The sequence below is a fragment of the Vespula vulgaris genome, chromosome 1 (genome assembly GCF_905475345.1).
Source record: "Vespula vulgaris chromosome 1, iyVesVulg1.1, whole genome shotgun sequence".
NCBI classification, from domain to species: domain Eukaryota; kingdom Metazoa; phylum Arthropoda; class Insecta; order Hymenoptera; family Vespidae; genus Vespula; species Vespula vulgaris.
Window position 1 is genome coordinate 3,544,633 of NC_066586.1, and position 13,282 is coordinate 3,557,914.

Below are 13,282 nucleotides of genomic sequence, written 5' to 3' on the forward strand. Positions count from 1 at the left end.
TGCCTACTATCGACAATTAGAGGAAATTGAACTCATTCCCGTTTTAAAGAGCATTAACGGAGGATACTTTAAATGCTTAAAAAAAAAAAAACAAAAAGAAAAAAAGAAAAGTTTGTTTTAAATTCTCTTCGTAATATAAGTATTTTCTTACTTCTTCGAATTATCAGTAATGAAATTTCGAGACCGAACTATCGTCAATGTAAAGAAATAACGTTTAAACATAAATTACTTATGGTATTTCTTTTAAAAACGCAGAGTTATTCTTTCGTTTACTCTTTTAATCGTTCATTTGAAATATTTCGAGGTAACTATTTCTTTGAGTGTGTAGGTCTGTAATGTATTTCTTAATTGTATTTTCAGATTCAAGATTTCACAGCTGTATCTTGCGATGGAACATGGTTTTCCTTTAATGTAAACACACTCATGAAACTTGTTCGCTTTTAGAGTTTGTATTTGAAGGCAACCGAATGGGAAAAACGTATAACACGATCGCAAAACGTTTCTTCCGTGTATGTCTTGATCTTCGTATTTTCAAGAAGCGAATAGGTATCTCTCAAACTTGTTTCGTTAAAGTTTAAATAAACGATTCGGTAGAACCATAATTGGTACAAGAACCTCGAATTTCACCGAAAACGTTCTCTTATCTTTGTCTATTCTTATTGCAAACTCTAATGTTTCAAATGTTTTATTTATAGAATCGAAAACGAGGGGGATTTATCGAAGTGAGGAGAAAATAAAGAAGGCTAGACAATATTTTATTCTGAATAATTCATTTATATTTGCACTTAAGTCCTCTGCAATAAGTATCGGAGTTGAATTAACATTTTGCGAACATTACTCTTTCTAAATCTTAAATCTCTCGGTTGACAGGGCCGTTTTTTAAAAGAGCCTGGAGTATAATATTCTTCGTAGAAAATTATACTGTCTTCTGAGAAGCAACAGCCTTGAGGAATGCGCACTTCAAAGATACATACACCTACACGTTTATCCTCTTGGAGTTGGTCGGGTCGTTCAAAATATTTTTCTACGATATTTTACAAGCAGTAAATGAAAATCTTCACAAGATATTCTCCATCGGATAGGAAGTCGTGAGTTTTCTTTCGGTTAGTGGTGAGACAAAAAGAGAAGATAAACAATGAATTTGACATGAACAGTATTTCCTACTTTATTCTCTTTCTTCGCAGTTGCTGATTCGGCGCCGAGACGGCTAAAGCCAGTTCGTTTCGGTTTTAGATATTTCCTTCTGGATGGCGACGTTACGGAAACACAGTATAGTCGAGACAAGTCGGTTGTCCTACTTTAAGCTAGCACTAGCTAACCAATTGAGAAACCTCGTTCCGAGACAATCATGATCAAAATGATCACCGGCGAATGGTGATACTTTATTGAATAGGATATATAAAATATATCTACTTATCATTCATAAGTATACGCTTATTTCTACGATTATATTATGACTTCACTTTTTTAATTATATAATATAAAATAGTAACATAGATCATAGTAGACATCTCAGTAAGTTTTGTTTAATTATAAATTAAAATTTTTCATTTATTCATTCATTATAAAACTCGTTGAGTAAAGAGATAATCAGATAGTTCGAGCTTTCGAATAAGATGATAAGGCTTAATAAAGATTTATAGGAATATAATTTTCTCGGAAAATCTCTTTTGAAATCTCATTTGGAATTATGGAAATCATTTTCTTTCTAATTACGAGCTTCAACGTAAGAACGGTAACGGATTTATTTTGGGTAATGAACAAATCCCTTTCTATCGATTGATCTTCTTTGACACGATTCTAAGAAGATGCAAAAGCATGACTCATACTTTCATGGCGTGTATCCAGCATGCTGTCATTTTCATAGTGATTCATCTTATAATTCTGCTACGTTCAACGATGACTTTACACAATTAATGCGTCAATTTTACAAGCATTTTCACAATTTTTAACAAAATATACTATGAAATATAGATTTCGTATGTTTTCACTAAAACAGGAAAATAAATAAACAAATATGAACCATGAAATGTGAAAATGTTATACGAGCGTGTAGGTGTACATAAAAGAATTATGTTTTTGTTATAACCGGAGAGCGAAAATTGTATTCGTCGGCATTGGAAATACAATTATACGAAAAAGTAATTACTCTGTTAATGACGTTTCCAAACTAAATCGAAAAGACTGTTAACTTTTTCAAGAGCAAAAATTCTTCTGGGAATAACGAAGTAAACGATTGTGATTTTATAGTTCGATTGGTACATTAAAATCATCCAATGAATTTTTTTTTAAACAACTTTTAAATTGTTTTAAAAAAGAAACAGATTTTAATATTTTTTCGATCAAAACTCGACGTGTTCTCTATGCATGTCCAATAAAATAAAGAGAAAACATTGGTATAGTAGTAACTGTAGATTCCATATCATTAGGATTCTCGATCTTATCTCGTGCTTATTTTCATAAGGTTCATGTAAATTTCACATTGTAATCTCTCTAATGAAACTTCCTTTATGACGTTGATCTCTCGTTTTTATTGATTTCACGTTGGAAGCTCGGAAAAAAGAAGGAAAAACAAAAAAAATGTTTAACATTCCTCCGATCAAATCGAAATACATTATCTCGATTATCAAGACTACATTATAACTTACTTTTTCATAATTTAAATATCCACTCGAACTGTCGTTCAATCTGCATTAACAATAGCGACTATAATTCAATGAAATATTTTGACCGAGTTCTCCGTAAGAAATAAATGACAGCGTAAGGTTTAGATTGATGGAAATAGGAAGAAAGGAAGCAAGGTTGAAATCCAAAACTGTACGGAACCGAAGTAGTATAAGGCGGTAATCGATATTTCCTCTTTCTCTCCCTCCCCCCTCCCTCTCTCTCTTCCTCTTCCATCTAACGTCACGAGCTTTACGCTGCGATCAGCAGCGTCCTCTCTCTCTCTCTCTTTCTCTCTCTCTTTCTCTTTCTCTCTCTTCCTCTCTCCTTTTCTCTCTCTCTTTCTTTCTCTCTCTTTCACTGATAAATCGATTCTGCTATTCACCATTTCTTAATGGATAGCAAGTATAGTACTAGAGAAAAGGGAACGACATGATTTGGACGATTACGCTTGAAAGTTGGTTCCCTTTTACTTCACGGTGCAGAACCCCCATGAAAGCTTTCGAGCGCTTGCTTTCGAGCGCCCAGGGGAGCCTGTCGCTGGCAAAGGCTGGATGTAGTGACGTATCGACCGACGGGGTCACCAGAGGTCACCAAAGTTCATACCGTCTCGCGGTTCACGAACCCACCGACGAAACTACCCTGCGCGCTTCCGCCTCTCGTTAAATCCAACATTTCATTGTACAACTTTTCTTTCCACGCCGATGATCATTACAAACGAGAACGACATTCTGATAAGGGAAGGTATGTACGTGACGATTATCGGGAGAGATAGCCCTGTGATATCATTTTTGTTTTCTTCCAACGTTTTCGTGTCCAGATCGTGTTGGATCAGCTTGTTGGATCAATTCGTTTTTCTTGTTTTTTTTTTTATCTTTTTTCCTTTTTTTTCTTTTTTTCGTTTCGACGTTAATTTTATTTTCGACCGAGTTCCCTTATCGAGTCTTCGATCGCGCGACATATCGCTTTTTTTACTCTCGATTTATAGTCTTTATAATCACGTTTTTTATTATCTTGGTTTAGAATATTAGTTGGTTGACATTTCACTGGTTATACGAAATAAGTATATGTATGTTGTATGTATGTATTATGTTGGTATATCTAGGTCTTCGAACGTTTGAACACACGATAGGGTTTATAGAACGGGTATACATAGTAGATAGGCATGTTTACATTTATCAAGACGATAAAAACATTTCATATTTAGAAAATACATATTTGCATATTTAGGAAACCGCGTTCCCTACTTCGTTTACTACAAAAATCGATTAGCGCTGACGTCATCACCAGTATCACTCGATAACTGTTCAACTATGAATAAATAATTCTACATCGGTGATACGAATGAAAACCAATTACAATTTTGTTCGCCATATTATCGATCTTCCGATATAGACACATAGATAGTCACTTGTCACTTCGGTAATTCTATTGAAATCGTAACAGGTAGTGGTATATTAGAAACAAATGTAACGAGAGTATCAGGGCAAATTTCAATCGTCAATGCACCGATTAACATTTATTTCTATCGGAGTAATTAACGATTTGGCTTATTCCGTTTCTTTTTATATCCTATACACGTGAATAACGTTATTATGGATTAAACTCAATGAGGAACGATCGATATCTTTTCTGTGAAAAAAGAAAACGTGTTGGAGAAAAGGAAGGAAAGTAGGATTGAAAAATTGCCAAGGTGAACGATTCATTTTCGCTTTCGCTTTTCTTTTCCATTTCGAAAATGAGAGATGTGGGCATTTTCTCTCTCTCTTTCTCTCTCTCTCTTTCCATCATATTTCTCTTTATTCTATCAGAAGCAAAAAAAAAACAGTGAAGGAACGATGGCGAGCCGATCGATCGGCGTTTATAAGCGTAATTATCCACGATTACACATTTGCAGAATGATCGGGGCCATGCCAGCAGTGGCTGTACGCCATGAACGTAGAAGACAAGAAAAGAGGCTAAAGCGACCGAGTCAGCTTTATTTGGGCGGCCAATGGATGCCACCCCTTCAAGGTTCACCACCTACACCTAGTCCCCACGGACACAATAGTCATCTAGAACCGCTTCCAGAGCTTTATCTTTGCGGCAAGGTAATCTACGTTTTAATCTTTCACAACGAGGACATTTCCGTTTTCTCTTGACCTATTTAAAGTCTTCATTTTTTTCTTTTTCTTCCTTGGGCGAATATCTCCTCGGGCGAACGAACGAGCGAGGTCATTGACACGTTACTAGGAAACGTATCAGAAAATTTTCTTTCACTTTTAAACGATTTATTATCATTCATGATTGATTTTATAACTTTGCGTTACGAGATCAGCTTTTATTTAATAACAATCGCAGCCTTGACTTTCTGTTTCTATTTTTTTCTCTCCTTCTCTCTTTCTTTAGGTAGATCGATTAAAAAGATTAAAATACTAAAACTTTCATTATAGAGCTCTTTCGAAGAATCCTTTAGCATAGAAGAGTTACATTCAACGATCATGCGAGGTGAATCATTCTATACACCTAAACGTACTTCGACACAAGATTCTTTATTATATTATTTCAATCGATACACATAAACTTAGAACTCTTTTGTCAATATTTCTAAAGCGCGTTCGATTAAAATGAAAATAAATATTTGAGGAGACGTCATTCCATTGGAATCTTCCGATAGTTTCATGACGCAATTCGATTCGAGTCCCTCCCGACAATTCGCTAGATCTCCTAACAGTGTCGTTATTCGCAGATATCCGGTTTGCACGCAGTCGTGGTGTGTCTGTTGTTGGGTGCAGTGGTACTCGTGGTTGGTCTTGTCCAACTTGCCCCGGGGGCAACGACCACCGACCACAGACTTGCTCTACTCATCGCAGGCGCCACTTTGCTCTTACTCGGTAAGTTTATCTTTCGTTACATTAATCTGTATCTTTCTAAGGTTTTATCTCTTGACTTTCTCTCTTGGATTCTTTTTAGAAAGTAAGAAAAAATTTCTGATCCCATATGATAACAAACCACCAAATAACAGAGCTATAATAATAACAGAGCTGGAACACGACAATACATTTTTTCCAAGTAGTCGTACTATTATTTTTCTTAGAAGAATAAAAAGAAACAAAAATGATTGCTTAACTTTCTAGAGGATTCTTTCAAATGAAACCATAACAAAGACCCTTGTCAAAAATAAAGAAAAACTTTGGAACTTTTAGGTATCATCCTGGCTGCCGTGAGATGTTACGTTCTACATTGCGTTCCCCTACCAGCGGATTCTCCCGTAGCCACTCCCCTTCCCCCACCGACGAACGAACACCATCATCAGGCGATGGTATCCAGAGGTACCCTCGACCTTTTAGTCGGTCATCAGAATCAACCGGAAACCGACGCTCTTATGCGAACCGAGCAACAGCAAGATCATCAGCAACAGCAACAACAGCAACAACAGCACCATCATTATCATCATCATCATCAACATCACGGTAACCATAAGAAGAAGCGTAGCTCGCAAAGCTCTTATCCAGACGAAGCCTAATCTTTGCATCACGAGTCTGATCTGCGTGAATCAGAGAGCAAAAGAGAAAGAAGAAAAGATAGAAGTGATAAAGAGAGAGAGAGGAGGAGAGACAGAAGATTAGATAGAGAGAGAAAATACAGAGAACAAGAAAGAGAGAAAATGTATGAACAAAAAAGAAATCGTGAAACAAAGGAATACGAACGAGATAGAAATTGTGAAAATGTTAGAGGAAAAAAGAGAGTATATGAGAGATAGAGGCAGAGATAGATAAAGAAAGAGAGAGATTCTCCATGGTTAGAAAGTAATAGAAGGAAATCCGTCGAGACATCGTGATGTCTCTTATGATGCCCTGTATATGTACATTGTACTCGATTCTTTTATCTTTTGTAACTTTCTATATATAAATAATGCATATACATATTATACACACACATATATATATATACATAATACTATACTATACATATTATATATATACGTACGTACCGTGTACTCAGTACTTAACATTACTGAGGAAAGTGCACTTTTCTGTAAAGTGTATTGGGTGCTCGTTCTTTCAACCTATTTCGATCAATTTCGTTCATTTAAAAGTAAGCCAAATTTAATGGGACAAAATGGAGGGAAAAGAAATAATTAAGCCCAATCGATACATGCATATATTCGAAATAATGAAATATATTAAAAGTGATAAATAAATGAATCGACGAAATTATTTCGTTCGGTGTAAGAAATATCAAAGAAAAAAAAAAAAAAATTCGAAATGGCTCGGTTAATATGGGCACCCTGTACATTAGCGACGGAGCTCGTTACCACTATAAAAGACTAAACTTTTTTCTGACAAAACCGATGAAATCTCTGTACAAAAGCGTGTTATATGTATATACATACATACATACATAAATACATACATACATACATATATATATATACATATATACATAGAATAGAACGCATATAAAAAATAAAAAAAAGAAAAAAACACAAAGAACTCATACGAATTATCGGAAGGATTCGTTATACTTCTCTGCACAAGTACTTACATACTACTACATACGTTAGACGGGGATTAGGAAACAAATGAGAACGATCCAATCGAGTTTTTTGATTTTTTCTCTTGAGAGTAAACAGGGCATGAAAAATACGTGTATCGTTTTGATTAGGTACTAAAGAGAGAAATAAAGGGTATAAGAGAGCGAGGAAGAAGGAAAGAATAGGAGAAAATAAGATACGGAGATTGGACGGACAGTTGGTAATAAATTCCATGTGATTTTACGTGCCAATCTTGGAAACCAATATTCCAATATATTCCACAAGAATACTTCATTTCTTTCTTTCTGCTAAGCTCGTTTGTTTCAGAAATCTCGAGACGATTGAATTAATCTCGAAATTACAAAAGTTAGGAAATCGTTTATCCCGTCTATCTTAAAACAAATTTTCTGTCTTTCGGAATATGTACAATTGAGGAGATACAATCGATTGATATTTTACTATTTGTTGTTTTTTTATTATTCACGATTTACGATGAAACGAAATGTTTTCAATCGAGGTAAAAAACAAAAAAGAAAAAAAGAAAAAAGAATAAAAAAAAGGAACAAAGCGTTTGATATAATAAGCTTACATACATACGTCCGATTTTAAGATTATTTATTCGCGTACACGAAGGAGAAGAGTTATGGGTGATGTTTTTATTTAGCACTAAGAAAGAAGGATCAAAAATAGATGTCGATATCTATCTATTCGTTTTATTATTAAAAGAAAGGAGGAGGGTTACCGATGATGGGGAAAAACAAATTTTACATGAGATTCTCGAACACGCATACGCATAGATACACATACACTCAAATACGTACTTACACAGCATCCGACATCGCTCGCATTTTTCAAATACGAGCCTTGTATATACTAAACGAATTCCCCATTTTTGACGTAGGACGATGATATAGGGAGAAGAATGGGAGCGGAATGTTCGAAGAAAGGGCGATATACGAAAGTAAAAATACAGAAGACGAAGAAGAAGAGAAAAATGAAGATTTTATTGTGGGCGAGGAAATGGTGGGTTGGGAAGAGTTGAGAGGAGGATAATAATAATAATAATAATAAGTGTCGTTACTTTTAGCTAGGACTTATCGATACGTTTTATCCAGCACTTGCACTTAATCTCGATGCTATTTTATCGAGGGTTAAAATTTTAGTAAAATGGAAAAAGAATGGGCAAGAGAAGAATAACCAATGAGAATGATATTGACGATGACGATGATGATGATGATGATGATGATGATGATGACGGTGATGATGATAATGAGGAATAATGATAGAAAATAAAATAATGGTGTATAAGAATTTACAGCAATCTTGCGAGCGCAGCATTATGCGAAATCTATGTGTCTTTCGAATAACAAATATTTAAATTCTCTATTTACATTAGGATATTTATACTTTTAAGCAGATAGGAGCGAAAGAGGGAAAAAATAAATCTTCTTTGCCCGCGTGACGGGAAGACCAGCGAGATGATATTTTATTCGCCAAGATTATATACATATGTATTATTTATTCGATCGTCGGGTTAAAAAATATCGATCCTTTCGCTGACGAGATAATGGTTATCAAATTTTTAAATATATAACTATAAATTCGTTTCGAAACAGGAAATGAAAGAGAGAGAAAGAGAAGAGACAGAAAGAAAGAAATAAAGAAAGAAAAATATTTCATGTGTTCCAAAAGTAATGAATATTAATTATTATTCCAATATTCGTGCCTATCTCGTGAAACAGCGATAGGGTCGATTAAAAAAAGCGCTGCCAAATTCGCTTTAACAAATTAATTATTATTCCATGTCCTGTGATCGATAAAAATCGTTTCATATCTAACGTCACGATATATCGATCGTAATTTCTTTTTTTGTATTGTCGTTTAAGTAAGAACGTAATCATATGCATACGTTCGAATTTTACTGCGGTAGCAAAACTTTTCCCATCACGTGGGCGTATACGTTCGACTACCGTTGGGGTCCACTTAAAGTTATTACAAATTTAACTTCATATAAGGTAATTTAACGAAGCGATACGCGCCAGATGGCAAAGAAATTTTCATCAAGGGAATGTCCTCGTGTATTCGTCTTTCGTGGTAAATTTTATTTATTTATTGTTAGCCATCTGGTGCAGTGATATAAATACGTATAAAAGATTGACAAAAAAGAAAGAGAGAGCGAGAGAGCGAGAGCGAGAGAGAGAGAGAAAGAGAGAGAGAGAGAGAGAGAGAGAGAGAGTAAAATGAAGAGCATATACACTCTAGTGTTATTTATTATAAAACATGAGTTATCTCTGAAGTTAGTAAGAAATGTCTATTTAAAGATAAGAGAGTCGATATAATATAATATAATAATTAATTAACTATAAGAAAGCTATCTCCTAATTCGTATCGCGGTCATTAATTTTTCCGAAAAATATCTCTCTTTGAGATTTTTCAAAAAATTATCGATTATGGACGCGAAAATAGGATCATCACATACTACTTACATAATGTATCTGTAGTGCTGTGCCATTAAAAACATTGACACGGCACATGCTCGAACTTCCGTTTGAAAACTAACGCGTGTAAATATATAGTATGGATAATTTAAGCTCTCTAATGGCAGTTTTCAATGCAATTTTTTAATGAGCGTATTTTCTTTTGATCCCTTCTCGATGCGTTTTATTGTTGCTTGCATGGCTACGTAAGAACGTTGAGAAGGGATGAAAGGTGAAACGTTGAAAAACGGCCAATAATACCTAATTCAAAAACACGATCCAAAGCACGTGGAAAAGAAGAATAATAAAAAGAAAAACGAATTACGCTTATGAAAACGCAGCTTTTTCGAATAAAATAGATTTCTTCCATTCGCCGATATTTAATTGTAAGATCTATTATGATTAACATACAATTTTCTGATTTGCATTTTCTACTTATCAAATCTTTTCTTCCAATTTTGTATACATAAGATTGTGGATTCTAGTCGAGAGTCATCAAAAAATAATTATATGATCGATAATTCGCAAAAGAGTTACCTTGAAATGCTTCTCACGATATATATATATATATATATATATATATATATATATATATATATTCGTCTATGTGTATATATACATGTGTATATGTATATGTGTGTATATATATATATATGTATATATATTCGTCCATTACAGCAATATGTATATGTATATTTCCTGCGTTTGCTTACAATTAGCAAGTACGAGAACATTCGTTTATAACGTAGAATATTAATTGTTATTCTTATTATTACTATGATTATTATTATTATTATAGAATCACTGCTCCTGCCCAGCGTTTTCTGCGAATTAGATTCGAGTGAGCTTCGAATCACGACGAGAAAGTGTCACGAGGACTTTTTCAACTAAGTTGTGTCTATAATAAATAAAATAAATCACGTATGTTACTCTTCTCGAAAAATGCTTGGATTAAATGCGAAGAACAGCTGATCAATGATTAGAAACGTTCGTGAGAAAGTACTTTCGATTTGATCATTAATAATTTAATTTCCTTTTTATTTGCAATTTTTTAATGCATCTATTTAATATAAGAGATATTAGCAGTTCGATAATAGATGACATTAACAATGGCATTCACATAAATTATTTGTTAATTAAAGCGAACGTTAATATCGTTGTATGTTTATATTGAACATTTCTCTAATGCAATCCAAGTATATTCGTGAGTGAGAATGCGCTTGATCATACGTGAAGTAATTTATGCGTAATATTAAAGAGTAGAATGATAAAATTAAAAAAGAAAAAAAGAAAAAAAGAAAAAATAAATAAATACTAGGAAGTATGTATGCCAAGCACAACACACAACTTATATAGTCATCTGAACTCTCTTGAACTCTCACGTGATCTTGTAGTTTCTAAATCGTACTTCATGCGAGCCTATCTTCTTTTTCGCGAAGCATTTTTTCTCTCTTATAAGTAAATATATATATATATAAATATAAATATAAATATATATATATATATATATATATATATATATATATATAAAGGGAAAAGAGAAAAAAGAATCAACCTTAAGTTAAACACACAGAGTACCGGTTAAACGTGTAATATATCCTGTTCAGGGTATGGCAACAACCAAAATGGCAACTAATACAAGAAGTTTAAAGTTTATTTAAGAAAATAAGAAGAAAATGAAAAAGAAGAACGTTCATATTGTGATAATAAGATACTCTTTCCCTCTGCCGTGGAACGATCGTAGTAACAAAACAATAAAGAACGTTGCGATAGTTCAAAAAATTCATAGATTCTGATATATAATAAAATAAAAAAAATAAGTGCATAAAACGAGGGAAAGTAAACGATTAAAGAAAGGCAATCTCTCAATCGTTATTTTTAATCATTATATACATGCATATGCAATTCTTTCGAAATAGCATTCGCTGACTGGTTATATACAGGTATACGCACGCAATGTTTTGTATATACATACATACATACGTATACATATACATATATATATATACACATACATATATATATATTTCTTTTAAAGAACTGTAAGTTCCTCTTATTCAGTTCAAAACTACTCCGTTACTACGATCCGGGCTTTTTACGGATAATCAACATGGATAGCTTTGTATAAGAAGGATTTTAGATTAATCATCGTCTTATCAAATAAGTTATTAACGTATGGCTTTTACGTGAAAGTTGATGTACTTTGTTCGTTTATTATTAGGTATATAAATATATGTATATATATTTTTGGGATTACCTTTGTTGCAGTCAAAAAATGCAATGGTAACGTTACGATTTTTATATAGATTGTAAAATGAAAAATTAAGATATACTTTCCCATGATATATAATATGTGCGTTCGATCATTGCAAAAAATATGAAAAGAAAAAAGCAGAAAAAGAAAAGAAAAAAGATGTACCATGTCAGTTACACGTGAATAGCCCCTCCTTAAAGAAACGCTGATGTTGTAATCCTATATGTGATTCTATAGCAAACAGCAAGTAAAAAAAAAAGGAAAAGAAAAAAAATAATAAACCAAGAAAAACTCTACTGCTATTGTAACTTTCAGAGTTTAATAAAACGTTTTCACTAACAGAAAGGTCATTTACTGATCTATTAGATATAAAGTTAGATTAAAATATGTGCACATAAAAATGTTGATTATTTTAAAAAATTCAATTCGTTTAATGGAGGATTATATTTTCGTATGGATTCATTTATTGATTCGGAAATCATCGCGATAATTCTATCTTCAAATCTTTTTCATTCATAACTCGCCTACACAATGTTACGCTTACGTCATTCAATCGGAGGCTAATCTTTTGATAGCCCATACTGAACAACTTCCGTTTCTATTTTGAAGTGCATAGATAGATACGTACAGACATATATCCTTGTACATATGTATGCAAATGTATACATACGAAACAAGATTTCATAGAGTATCATCAGTAAGACTTTTATGGATTCCGTATACGCCATCCATTTTCGATGAAACGAAGTTCATACTGATAAAAGAATTGGATGACTAACCTACGGTCGAGAATACAACTACGTCCTTGTGGATCAAATTACACGCTGGTAAAACAGAAAACTGAGAAATATTTTTTTTATTACTTCATCTTGCTTTCTTTAGGATTTTCGTCGTATTAAAAATACAAATTTCCTTTCTTGCCGAACTATGCGGTTTGTTATTCGTAAGTATAAATTTATTTATTTTTCTGAATCATCCTTATAAAATATCTTTTTATTTTGCCAAGATCGTCTAAATTGTATATTTAGCAAATTTCTAATTTCTAATTTAATAAATTTAGTAAATAAAATTATTCGAATTATTCTATTGATTATGTCAAATGAATTTTCGATGATATAAATCCGAAATTGATTTGTACATATATGGGAATGTTTAACTATAATAGTTAATGTAAAATATTCTCAACTTAGCATTTTACATTATTTAGCAACCATAAATACTCGTGAACATGGCTCCTCATTTGTGCTTCCATCAACTATTTTCAAGAAGTTAGACATCATTTCGCAATACTTTTACATGTAGCAGCCAGTCGATATAATTAATTGGTAGTCGAGGTCGAAGGTCAGCAATCGCAGACGACCCGAGGTTGTT

The 13,282-nt window shown here is 33.2% G+C and overlaps 1 protein-coding gene and 1 long non-coding RNA gene across 2 annotated transcripts in view; both read left to right on the forward strand.

The window, feature by feature from the left end:
- The window catches only part of LOC127071175 (putative uncharacterized protein DDB_G0288537), a 42,023-nt gene extending 29,766 nt beyond the window's left edge, over window positions 1-12,257 (forward strand). The window contains exons 2-4 of the mRNA XM_051010133.1: window positions 4,562-4,754; window positions 5,393-5,537; window positions 5,850-12,257. Coding sequence (XP_050866090.1) covers window positions 4,563-4,754; window positions 5,393-5,537; window positions 5,850-6,169 — 657 coding nt within the window. The 5' untranslated portion in view covers window position 4,562 and the 3' untranslated portion in view covers window positions 6,170-12,257. The remainder of the gene's footprint in view (window positions 1-4,561; window positions 4,755-5,392; window positions 5,538-5,849) is intronic.
- LOC127071237 (uncharacterized) overlaps window positions 1-13,282 on the forward strand; it is a 220,056-nt gene that overhangs the window by 136,345 nt on the left and 70,429 nt on the right. The window lies entirely within an intron of this gene.